Source organism: Anguilla rostrata, chromosome 10 (assembly GCF_018555375.3).
Source record: "Anguilla rostrata isolate EN2019 chromosome 10, ASM1855537v3, whole genome shotgun sequence".
Taxonomy (NCBI): domain Eukaryota; kingdom Metazoa; phylum Chordata; class Actinopteri; order Anguilliformes; family Anguillidae; genus Anguilla; species Anguilla rostrata.
Window position 1 is genome coordinate 12710889 of NC_057942.1, and position 13654 is coordinate 12724542.

General features: G+C 43.0%; 1 protein-coding gene across 1 annotated transcript; it reads left to right on the forward strand.

The window, feature by feature from the left end:
- Positions 1–2226: 2226 nt before the first annotated feature.
- On the forward strand, positions 2227–8716 carry myl2b (myosin, light chain 2b, regulatory, cardiac, slow). Its single transcript, XM_064354191.1, has 7 exons — positions 2227–2334; positions 4799–4888; positions 5485–5560; positions 5700–5804; positions 6879–6957; positions 7744–7792; positions 8182–8716. Exons 1-7 carry the CDS (start codon positions 2332–2334, stop codon positions 8284–8286), a joined length of 507 nt encoding a protein of 168 aa, XP_064210261.1. The 5' UTR covers positions 2227–2331; the 3' UTR covers positions 8287–8716.
- The last annotated feature ends 4938 nt before the right edge of the window (positions 8717–13654 follow it).

A 13654-nucleotide genomic window follows, 5' to 3' on the forward strand; every position in this document is an offset into this window, starting at 1 on the left:
TTCACGAGCATAAGGAATTATAAGCGGGAACCCAAGAGGTGACACAGAAAGCCAGCCACTTAATTTTAGTAAATATACAGCGCTACAAATAGGTAATGCATAAAAACATAAGCAATGCAAGTCACGTCTGTCTTAAAATAGCTTACACGCCATTATTAATGTACTGCCAACCTAATTAATGGCATAATGGATGCAACTCACTCTGTGACTTTGGGCATAGAAGAAGGCTTTTTTTTCACCAGTGAGAAGCAGCATTCAGCAACTACCATGCAGTAGCAAGCAGGCTTAACATTTCAGTTATAATGAGGGCCTATGATCCTGTATCAGCAGTCATACTTGACTCAGGGTAGCAATTGTAAGAGGGATGGTGGATGCCTGGTTGACGATGCCAAGTGATGCTCTTTTCACATTCACATTTAGAGTATTAAGAAGAGGCAGGATAATACAAAAAGACACAAAGCAACACAGGTTGCCAAGTGTAACATTCACGTTTAACAAAAAGGATGTAAGACAGAACACATCTACATTGGTCATACTGTTAGAAATTTAATTATTGTATACAAGCTCTCAGATTCCATGCATAGTCGTCTTTCTGGAACAGGAAGGAAGCTCCACCTAATCACAGAGGTCTTCTGCCCGAGGGACCCATGTCACACAGAGCCATCTGACCTGTAAATCACCTGGATGGGCAATTACATTCATTCTGTATAATACATAAGCAATCCACATGCTGCAAAGATGATTTAATCAGCAGAGCACCTGAGCAGCAATCACAGGGTAATGCCTATAGCCCAAGCACTGCAATGGTATCTAGCTAAGGACATGCTCACTTTTCTCAGTGGATGGGGGGTTAGTTTTATGGTTGGGGTTTATTTTCTGAGAGGATACAATAATAAGACACAGTTTGGTCGGACATAAAAGCATTCATACATCAGTCTGGCCGGTACATCCACACTGTTAGGATTTTTACTCATTTTAATAACAATATTCCAGAATTGTGAACAGTGCTCTGCTGTTGATGCTGTATTGAGTATGCTGTGATAGATGTACAATAGGCTTTGCGTGAATTCTTCACGGCAGATGAAATATTACAGCAATCATGCTTTACTGTGATCCAAAGTAGAGCAGTGTTCCTTTAGTGCAAAAATTGTTTTGATGAGCTCCTGAAGCTGCCTAGCGATACTGCTGCCCCTCCCCCTGGCGACTCGTGCTGGAGCCTTGCATGATCCCTGCTGGAACACCGGCATCTGAGCAGGAGGGCACTCTCAGCGGAAGGTGGGGAATAACGTAGCATTGTGGTCCGCCCGAGTGGAGGCCTAACCTCTCCCCTAAAGGTGCGTTCACCTCCCCCGGAGACCCGAATTTGAGCCTCGCCAGATCCCTGCCGTTACATACACTCCATAAACACTGTGCGCCAAATTACTCCATAAAATTAAAGTTTCTTTTAATACATTTAAGGCATAGTTTACTTTTTCTTGACACTCTGGTGCATTCAACACTGTCAATGAGAGCACAGCGTGGTACTTCATTATACAGCATAGTGAAAGCTATTGTAATTAAAACTGCAGTAACTTTGCTCTTAAATGAATTACATCAACTTACTGGCTAATTGTTGCCAGTAAGTTGCTTTAATTTTAACAACAGTTTGCTAACTGTACAATGAAAAACATCTTCTCTGATAGATAGCTTCAGAGAACTTTAAGCCATTGCATGTTAAATAATAACTGTTAGGAAAATTACTGATTATTTATGATTAATAGCCCTTTTCAGAGATGGCTTAAATAGATGGACTGGAATCTCTACAACAAACCACTGCCTTTGTCTCATGTAACCATCACAGGTCCATAGTGATACCCTAAAAAGGACTCAGATCCATTGTTGCAGCCAAAAGGGAGGAGGGGGGGTGTAGTGGGGTAAATTTGGGGGACCCAGCAAGTGATGCTGTCAATCAGACCTCGCAGCATTCCGAAGTGGGAGGCACTGAAGACAGAAGCAGATTTCTGGGGAAACAATGAAGTGTGCGGCTCCTCTGGCCTCCGGGCCCCAGCCCCTGTAATGCGTCGCCATGCGGCTCGTGTTATTCTAAACCACTGTTATTCCGGAGCGTTGACAGTGAACCAAAGGGGCAGGGCAAGACGGGGGGCTTGCACAATCCTACCTGCCGCACTGCCTATAGAAGGCATGGTTTATTTATATGACCTGGCCCCAAGGGGGAAGCACACAGTGGGAGTGGAAGGAGGGGGGGGGGGTCACATATAATATACCCTGGATGCCCCCGTTGTCCAACATCAAGCATCCCTTTTCTTGCCCTGCACAGCTCCAGCATCAGCCATGGTGAGTGTCCCCATCCTCCGCTCCAAGCCTGGGGTGGGTGCGTGCGCCCAGCACAGCATAAGGAGGTCCAGCTGTGATGCTGTGACCCGGGGGGGTCAGACGATGCATCAAAGGGAAGGAGAAGGTGGAGGCTGGGGGAATGTGGAGGGGTGGGGTGGGGGTTGATGTGGGAAAGCCTCGGGAGAAAGGGATGCTGTGGTGACTGCTTCTTGTTGGATCGGAATTTGGGGGATGAGAATCACCTCCTCTGTTTCCAAGAGCTGCTGGGCCCTGATTTGAAACTAACATGTTATAATAATTTTGCAGCATTTTGTTGCAACATTATTTATTGTCTGACCTCCTTCAGCATCCTTTATTTTCTTACTTTTATTGACAGCATTAGCAGTCGTCTGGCATGAATTCAGCCAGTATTAGCTTTGAGAGAGGGAGAGCTGTTGTACATAGGCGGGAATGTAATAACGTGAATGGTGAGATAGACAGAGGTGTTCTGTGGGTTTTCTGTTATATGGTACCTAAAATGTCACATATAAGAAAGGTGTGGCGTCTATAAAAACACGCTACAAACCAGATTTCAGAGTGTACATGTTTTGTAGGGATGGGGAGGTGTTGTGGGGGGGGGGGGGTGGGGGTGGAGGATTTGCAGCAGCCAGAGCCGGATTTAGCATTTTGATGTTGAATACTGTAGAAGGCAAGAGAGCGGAGCGTGAATCAGGAACACATATTGAATTCTCTCTATTTGAACTGTGAGGTGTCACGGTGTGGATATCTGATTGCGGGTGTGAGTCAGCAGAGATGGGAAAACAGATAAATCTGCCTAATGAACCAAAACAGGCACGGATGAGCACGGCTAGCACATTCATTCACTTCTAATAATAAAAAGAGGCTTACAGTGGGCAATCCTACTCCACAGTCAGATGTGGGGGAAAAATGTCATGTAGCACAATGACCTTTATTCTTGACGCACAACTGCTGTGAGCTAATCCGCAGAGAGAGCCTGAAAGCAGCTGTCTGGAGCCGAGCGGTTCTGTGGTATGTGATGTCATAGGATGAGGTTTTCTCGCCTTGCTCTGCGTCTGCAGTGCAAATAGCCCGGCTTAATCCGCTAGATTTCCAGTTGAATATGGTCGAGCGGGCGGCCGCTTGTCACCGCCCAGCCTGGACACATAATCCCCTCCGTCTGATGAAGAGCCTCCAAATGCATGGGGCCACAGGAGAGGGCTTTGGCATCTTCAGGCTAATTATAGTGTAGCATCTCTAGTACAGTGATAACCAAGTATTAATCTCAATGCATTATTTCCATGTTAAATAGCTAGCTCTTTTATCTTTTTATGTTGGGAAGTATTGCTTTGGTTGGATAACTGTGTCCACCAAAATATGACAGCTTCATTTACTGGTGAGGGAAAGAAGGCTGTGGCTAATGGTATGCCTTGGATTCAGCATGATATTGTCATCTGGACACTATGCTTGGTTGTGACTGCTAGGGTAAGGGTTTCCTTATGGCACGAGAGCTATCACAACATGAAAAACCTTCAGGAGCCAGGCCCAAACCTGAGACTAAGGTATCATATGTCACGATGCCAAGTGCCACAAGGTCTTTGACCTCAGTCAGTCAAACTCTCAGCAATTAAAGGTGTTGAGCAGAGGATCGGCAATGTATGTAAAATATATTGCTCACGTATCTTCTTAACATTTTATAGCGAGTTTAAGACAGGAAAGTATTCTGATACACTTGCATCTGTTTTTAATGCCATTTTGCTCCCGTTTTCTCCAAATTTAGTCGTTATACCAATTCCCCCTGTGTATCACGGTCCTGACTGATGCGCTATCCTTCTGTTGGTCTGGGGAGGGTGTAGACCACCACATGCCTCCTCCGATACATGTGGAGTCGCCACCGCTTCTTTTCACCTGACAGCGAGGAGTTTCACTGGGAGAGCGTAACGCGTGCGGAGGTTCGCTCTATCTCCCCCAGATCCCCTCCCTGCTGGACAGGCGCCCCAACCAACCAGTAAGAGTCGCTAATGCAATGATAAAGACTCATATCAAGCCGGAAGTACCCGGATTGAACCCGGGTCTCTGCGGTGGTAGGCAAGTGCTTTTACCTCTACACTACCCAGACGGCCGATACACTTGCATCTTCATCAGGAGCGAACTCTAATACACTTGGATGTTCATCAGGAGTAAACTAAGGATAAAAACTAGGGGAAAAAATGAAATAAAGCCTTATACTATGTTCGAAATTATATGAGAAAGCCCCCCCCATACCATTGCGGAGCCCCTGACTCTCCCCTAGCCGGCTGTCAGCTGCAGAACTGAATCCCTTCCCATTAATCTCCACCCAGTAGCAAGGTGAGAACTTCACCAGGATTGTTCAGAGACAAGGGTTCATCTCATTTTGGGGAGGGTCTATGGGGTTACTGGACTGAGTGGATGCCATGTAATGACCGCATTCTGTTTTCTCACCCAGGCACCCAAAAAGGCAAAGAAGAGAGCGGAGGGAGCCAACTCCAATGTTTTCTCCATGTTTGAGCAAGCCCAGATCCAGGAGTTCAAAGAGGTCAGTGTCTGTCTGCCTGTTAGCCACCTGCACAAAACAATTGTCCATCAGCATGAAAAGAGTCCGTCTGAATTCATTATACATTAAATGTAAGCATCTCTTGAACTCAGCACACACTCAGACCAGACTGTACTTTCCAAAATAGCTGCAGCACTGTTAGTATCTTTAGGCTTTCTGAGATGTGTTCCTTATTCAGCGATATTGCCACGCCCATACCAGATTTCACTTCTGAACTTCCCCCTGTGTGTTGGTGAACGGCCCTAAATAATTCAACCCCTGTCAGCCACGGTTAGAGCTGGAGGACGAGGCGGGGACAGGCCAGGCTGTGCAGCACCACTCAAAAACCCGAGCGGAAAATTCAAGGGGACAAACGCGCTTTTCATTAACGGCGCTCCAGAGAATATCGAAGAATAAAAAAAAGTGGAATTACCGTGATGGAGCACTCCCCCCGGATCCACCGCTCCCTTATTCTTAATGACAGCCACACCTGCACACGGGGCAGCTGCGATTTACGGCCCGGGCGAGAACGCCACCGACGTTCCCAGGGACTGAGTCTCATCGCTCGGCCATTAACAGCCCCTCTGTCCCTCCGGCAGGCTTTCACGATCATGGACCAAAACAGAGACGGCTTCATCGACAAGAACGACCTGAGGGACACCTTCGCAGCCCTCGGTGGGTCCCCCGGCACCGCACACAGATCACTGCGGGAGTAGGGGGAGCGAATGGGGTCCCGCTGTGCTCCTCATCACGAGCATCCCACAGGCTCGTCTGGATGACTTCTGGTTCTGTGTTCTCCCCGCGGGCTCCGCAGGTCGTGTGAACGTGAAGCAGGAGGAGATTGACGAGATGCTGAAGGAGGCCCCTGGACCAATCAACTTCACAGTCTTTTTGACCATGTTTGGTGAAAAGCTAAAAGGTGGGTGAGTGGAACAGTGAGGTGTTTTAGGGCACAGTGGTTACAGTTGAGCAAAGCGGCTCTCAAGACGTTGTATATAAGTAAATAAATATATCACATAGATCAACAACAAAAAATCAGCAGAATAAGCCTACACTGTGTCTGTATTTCAATAAAAACCCTGAATTATGAGTCTGTAGAATTTTTTCTTTTTCTTTCTTGTTGTTCTTCATTGTCAACAATCACTGAAATATTTGCGCTGATTGGCTAACAGATATCATAACTGCTTCTTTGCAGCGTATGCCCCCTTGGCTTTACATTGTCTTATAGTGTATGGATGTCACTGACAGTGAGAGAAGCCTAGTCCAGCTAGCTAACTAGCAACGGCTTAGAGGTTGGTGAAAACCAAACTACCACAAGGAAGGGCTAGCTCATAATAAATAAGCTCATTTTTGTGTGAAATTTAATTGAATTACTCATCGGCTCAATTTAACATTGACCTTGGTTTTGATCTGAATCCTTTAGCAAGTGATGGGCAGTTTGATTCTATTTGGTGAACTGGTTCTTGAAAACCTGTTCATTTAAATGAAAACCACTTTTTGAGTTTCGATTCTTTCTGTAGATTTAATTCATTTAACCTTCAGACTCAGCAGCTAGGAAGAAACATTTGGCTGGGCAGCCATTCCCTGCTAATTATAACCTATTTTGCTCACTGTATGCAGTGAAGCACTTAGGAACAGAGTAGATTTGTCCATTTCTAAGCAGCTCTCTTCATTGGAATGAATTGTAGAGTTTGATACAATCTAGCAGGTGAAATAAATACATGCATGGCAAAGCTAGCTCATTTATTAGTGAAAACTTGAGATGAATATCTTGTAGGAGATTTTCCAGACTCTTACTCAATCTAGCTTGCTAGCAACGCTAAGGAGCTGGTTAAAACCACTGGTACAATATTTCAGTGCCACAAATCAGTTTTCTCCTGCTCCCTCCATTGGGAGAGAAGCTTGGCATTTCTGTTCTTCCAGACATTACGCAGGAAAATGATGCCAGGCTGAGCCTGATGTCATTAGATGCCAATGATGCCTTTCTCTGTAGGTGCCGACCCTGAGGAGACCATCCTCAATGCCTTCAAAGTCTTTGACCCTGAGGGCAAAGGGATCCTGAAGAAAGACTTGTAAGCACCCGCTTCACACTCCTTACTCCACCCTTCCAAAAAATAATCTTGTATGACACTTATGCCATTCTTCGCGATGCATCTCATGCATAGTTACTGTATGAGGTAGATTTGGTATTTATATGGATATTATCTTACCACATTGAATAACTCACATTTGCACAACACAAAATAGAATGACTAACAAGATAACTGTCAAACTAGCTCACAAGATCACTGTTTTGCTTTACACCTTTGCACTGTTTAAATATTCATGCATATATTCATATATGAAAATTGTCTAGTCTTAATCATGTCCAGTAGGTTTCCCAACAGACTACAAACCAATTAAAACTTGTGGACATCATCCTCCATTGGTGTTGCAAACTCACACTTGCATCTTGTCATGTTCACCACAATCTTTATTGTAACCAATGTCACAGCAAAATTATTTGAATAAAACATGAAGATTCATGAAGAGAAAGCTTAACAGTCCATCCAAGCTATTTGCATATTGGTATGTGTAAATAAACCTACTTTCTTTTTAGAAAACTGTTCAATGTTGGGTGAACATCTTCGATTTTTGCATGTGTTACTTCATTCATATATAGCAAGGACATTTAAATGTAAAAGCTTTCTGGATGATTTAGAGATTCATAAACATGCTGCTCTGACAAGATAATTCCAAAAGGCTTTGGATGACATTCAGTGAGACGAGTATAAATTCCTTCCTCGGAAAGAAAGTGCACGGAGTGAACATTCCTTCACAAATACCCGGTCCATTAAATGAATGGCCTTTCTTTGCAGTGTCACTGAGATGCTGACGACCCAAGCGGACAGGTTCACCCCAGAAGAGGTGGGCTGAAACACATGAAGTCACGCATGCGTAAAGAACAGCAAACACAACACAGCTTCGCCAATGTAAAGGAATCTATCTTGCTGAAATACCTGTACAGAAAGAGGAAACAGAACTCTCAGAAAATTGCACTGCTACAAAAGCTTGCACATAGAGGCTGTGTGTGAGGTATATGATCTCAGGAATACTTTCAGACTCAAAATATATGTAATCTCAATCTCACAGCTGAAATCATATGAACGGTCACCTGATTGTGCATGCATCTGTATATAAAAGAGTCCTACCTGTTTTGTCTTGTGTGGCCTTACAATATGTGATGCGCGGCATTGTTTGATGTGTATGGGGTAGATTACAGACTCACCTGACTTTCTCTCTCACAATGTTATCAGATGGAACAGATGTTTACAGCGTTCCCTCCAGATGTGGCTGGTAACCTCGACTACAAGAACCTGGTCTACATCATTACACACGGGGAGGAGAAGGACCAGGAGTAATGTTTTGGTTCCCCCTTTGTACCAGTGCCGTGTCCCTCGTGTCTCAGCCCTCCCCCGGTGACAGAAGAGAGTAATTGTGAAGCCCAATATGGGCGGAGCAAACATGCACTGTCAATCATTGGCTAACATGGACTAATCACAGAAAACTGTGATTGGTTCACCTCATTGAGTCATTGATAGCACATTGCATGACCTCTCCTCAAACAAGCATTTCTTATTTGTACAGACTTCAGCCCAACTTCAAGCCCTCCAAGCCTGGTCTCTTCAAAAGAGATTTTGTATTTCAAAACAATCTGTTGCTTAATTTATGAAGAGTGTTTCATTTTGTGTTTGTTATGGAACATCAATGCTTTATTCACATCTGGGAATTAAAGACATAGGAATATACCATAACAATAAATCAATAAATCTTCAAATCTCAGAGAATAAATATTGCTGCATTTGTCTTTCCCACATAATTTTCACCCTCTCTACATGTTTACCACACAACATTTCAAAGCAGAGGGAGCGCTTCCTGGGCTAGAGCAAATAAAGTTTTCATTTGAATAAAATATCGGATGGACACAGGAGCTGGCAAAGGCATTCACCCTGAGAAGGGATCACGTATTTGCAAGTTTTGAGTTTTGGCTGTTGTTGGGTCGGACTTCACACCAGCAAGGAGCACCATGTGTCCCACTGCAGCACGGAAGGTTTCAGTCTGACAGGCCTATCACATACATTTCAGGTGAAGCGCTTCCTGTTTGAGTGCAGATGGCATATTGGTGAAGCAAAATTTTTATTAACTTAAATTCAGCCCTCCTTCAGGAACCCAAAAGAACAGATTGGAGGGTATTAACAGACCAAAGTAATACTGACCACACTCCAAGAATTAGAATTATGGTTTTATGGTTATGGGAAAACATATCTGAAAATTCATACATTTTTGTTTAATTTAATAAGAAATGTCAATTCTCAAAGCCCAAAGAGCACATTCACAGGCTAACATGATTGGTTTATGCTCTTGTGATTCAAAATTATTGCATACATTTTTTTAATATTTCAAAAGAATTCAACTGAACTGAATTTAAATAATGCAAATTCAAACATTGTCTTTGTAGTGTTATGGGGGATGAAAAAAGCTTAAGATTCCTTGGTCAAAAACTTTAATTTTTCACTATGATTTGATCTATTAAATGCATCCTGAACTAGCAATTGTATGAAGTGTGCTAGCATGCCAAGCTTTCAATCACACCTTTTGTATCAGGTATGAGAACCTATTAGAAGACTGCTACAGCTGTATAATTTTAATCACAGATGAAGCAATAAACATTAGTTCCAGGCAGAGATGGTGCCAGGAGTCTTGAAGGTTAGCACTTGCAGGTACGGGTGACACTGTTATCTTTGGGCTGTACTGGAGGCAACCATCTGCTGAGCTACAAAAAAAGGCCCATCTGCATATAATTAAAAAACTGATCTGGTGGATTTTTAATCACCACACGGTAGCTGATATTAAAAGTTTTGGACAGCACCATCAGTTTTTTGAGGATTAATTTTCCAAACAGGTACTGATCTCCAGTGAGGTCTTTCTGGCATGCCAGTACACAAATGCTATGTGACAATATAAATTTGCACAGACAACAAAGCAGAAGCATTTGTTGTCCAACTTCCATGGCCCTCGACAAGCACTATTTAAAAATGGCATGATACCTGGAGGAATGCTTTTTCATTAGATTTTAGCTGTGTAGCCGATAATCATCATAAATGTATCTTAAATCCTTGGCTATTGTTAATCTGCCTGAATGTTTCAGTGCTGTTCAGTCGCTTGTTTCTGTATTTAAAAAAACAGACTGTGAGGGAGAGTCATTAATGAGATGCAGATATCACATCACTTAGCTTTCCACATTCATAAAGAGTTCGATTCAATGAAAGTGACCATAGAGGGAAGCCAACAAAATGGCTCTTTAGGCAGTGTATATGTATACATAGGCTTTGGTCTTCAGCCTGCCAGACTCCACAGTAACTGTATCATCAGGAGTGGAGTATGTCTGGCATGGCATTGGTGTGCGTGTGTGTGTGTGTGTGTGTGTTGGTGGTTGTTGTGGGTACTCTCATGTGCGCACCACTATTCTTCTGATCCTGTCGAGTGATGAGGTGGACAAGTGTGGGGCAGGGTTGCCAAAACACCACAGTAAGAGCCCCCCTCCCCCGATGAAAGACCAAGGTCACAGGGCACAGTCACCACGGCATTGCTTGAGCCATTAAGAGCATTCTCATGAGGCAAACTCAGTCTGGATCAATGGGTCCTGGTCCAGACACACAGTTCCAGGTCAACAGCAAAAGCATATCGACCTCGGTTTCGCCCACTATAGATTTAGAATGTTGGATTTCCTAACAACAACACAGGCTCTAACTGGAAATCACACAAAAAAATCTCAGAACAGCTGTGGTCTTATTACATATGGCTTGCTTGCCAGGTATCTGAGAGAAGGTCAAGGTCTTATTCCACACAGGCAAATTTGAAAAAGTGTTCAACAGAAAGAAACACAATTATTAGTTATTTTGTGCAGCTGCATATTAGATCGATAGCTGTATTAAATAAGCATACTGTAAATACATTTTTAAATTTACAGCAAAAATCTAAAAGCAGTTTCATAAGTAAAACATCAATCTAGTTTTCTTTAGCTCAAAACAGTAATGATGAACATAAATACTTCACCAGATGAGGTAGTGAAAGACAGGAAGAGACCTATAGGGAAATCCAGCAACTGATTGAAGTTTTGTCCTTTCTAACATTACACTTAAAAAGCATTACTAGATCTTTGAAAACAATGAGTTCACTTCCAGCATAGAGCCTAGGCTCAGGCTGCAGGGTAAATCAGCATCAGACAGTCATTGCCTTCAACCTGAGAGTGGTCCAGTCGTGTGAAGACATGAGGCATAATTAGCAAGAACCCGTGGGCTATTTTTGCCCCAATGGCCCACCCCAGATGATGCATATGTAATATAATATGTAATACCGCATTGTTCCATCTGCATTGTGCTGCCAATGCCCATTCCCCTGTCATCTGCCGAGATGCGTGGAGTTCATTCCTTTGCTAAGACCTTGACACATGGTAAAAGCAGTCTTCAATGAGAAGGGGGGTAGAGTTTCATCCCTGAATAAACTACTGGAGTTGTTTTTCATTACTTGACACTTCATCTCTTGTATTCCTGGAGGAATTGTGCTAATGCCAGGTAAGACTATATGTATGCTACAAAACAAATTGCAGATGATTGATGAAAGCAATGATTGATCTCAAATTGGCTACCAAGACTGACCAAATAACTTGCCCAACATCTATAAAGAAAATCAGATTAAGTGACAGAGGGACACTTGCTTGACTGTATAACACATCTTGTTAAAATTCTTAGGGCATAAGATGGCCTCCTCCTGAAGTGAAAGAGCAACATGATTGTTAATGAAGGTGTTCCAATTTCTATAGTACTACTTCATCTAAAAAAAGGAGTGACAGCAATATCTACTGACTTCTTTGTTTAGTCTGTCAATAAAACACAGTTTTGGTTCCAATATGTGAACTACAAAAAGGCTTGTATTTGTATTCTGGTAAGAGATTCTTGTGAACTGTCAGGAAAGATTTAGTTGAAATGACCTCTCACACCTATATATGCCAAACCTATGGTAGCATTCGGTCCGCTGGAGAAGCGGACTGGTCTCGGCAATGCCGGCTGGTGGAGAGAACACACGCACCTGTGTTGCGTTAACTAATTAGCCCAGGTGATTAAAGGTGTGCTCCTCCCCACAGTTTTGAAATTTTGTTTGTTGAAGCACAGAAGACAAAGAAAGAAACTGGTCAACTGGAAAGCTGGCCAGCAGATCCCAACAGTGAGCTGAAGAGCTGTCGCTGGGTTTTCCTTTCTTTTGTCTTTGTTATTTTAGGTTGTCGTTTTAGTTTATTGTTTTCTTCCCGGAACCCATGAGGGGGAAGGGCGAAGATGTTTTATTTGATTTTGTGTTTGTGGGTACGCTCTCTCTCTCTCCATGTGGCAAATGACGGTCCACTCCTGGTACTGCCGCAGCTTCCTCCCAGGGGTGTCACACCGGCGTGTGACACCTATAAATCCTTTTCACTGTTTTGGCATAAGCAATGGCATGAGCAAAAGGTCACGTATGTGTGGATTCTGCAACATGATATGCATTAAACTAGCATAAAGCTTCCCATGCTAACATGACACATAGTGGTATCTGTTGACATTCTCATGCTCATTAGCTCAGTTTGATTCAGATGAGGACATCAAGCTATCCACAAGAACCACTGGAAGCTCATAAGAACCTGTTTTGGTATGTGGAGCACTAGATTATGTCCTGAACTGAACTTTGATGGGTCAGGTCTACAAATGCAGGCAGAAACACTATTAAACAAGACAGGATATATTTGGTATTTAAAAAGTTCAGATGAAAGGAGGGGGCAATGCAAGCATTACATTTATTGCTTCCCCTGTATCTTTACTGCCTGCCACAAGAGGGCACTGCTTCTTCTCCAATGAATTCCTCAGCTTGATTTTGTGGTCCATGCCATGGCAATTCACTGCTACAAAGAGATTACGTATTTTAACTTTGCATAGTCAGAACACACACACGTATACACAGGAGCAGGCACACACATATGTATGCACACACACACATTCAGTGGCAGAGACATAAATATTATATCAGACAACAGGTGTATAACTCATAACTCCAGTCAATACCCATTGTTAGAATCTAGCAAATAAAAGTACTACTCCCACAATATTTCTTTACAGCGTAACACGTTTGTGATTGCAAGCAGCATTCCACTGCAGTTGGCATCTACTCTACTCCCAGTTACCTCTTTTAAGCACCCAGCCTACAGCAGAGACTGTTGTCTGGTTCATGTCTTTAGAAACAACATGGTGCTGTGGTCAGTATCCACACACAAATAGTGGCCCAAGAACCACAGGAGTAGTATTGTTTATCAACCATTTTCATACATAAAAAATGACATACCGAAATTTATAAAGGAAAATTGATCAAACATACTTGCTAGCAAGTCAATCAACTTTCAGCTTTTGCATGTAAAGAAACAAATGAACCAAACAGCCATTGTATGAATTATCACCAATCTTGGTGCATATGGGTATCATGCAGTAAATTCTGTTGCATTCAGTTTTAGTTTAAATTATCCACCCATCCCCAGCCTAATGTCAAACAGTGTCTCTTCCTCATTGTCACTACAGAACCTCAAAAAAAATGCCTGTACTTCCCCCTTAGAACCTAGTTTTTGCCTTGTATGAGAGCTTTGAGCAGATTTTTTTCACCCCTGCATTTTTTAATGGAATGAATCCCTATGTTTTGGACAGTGATGCATTA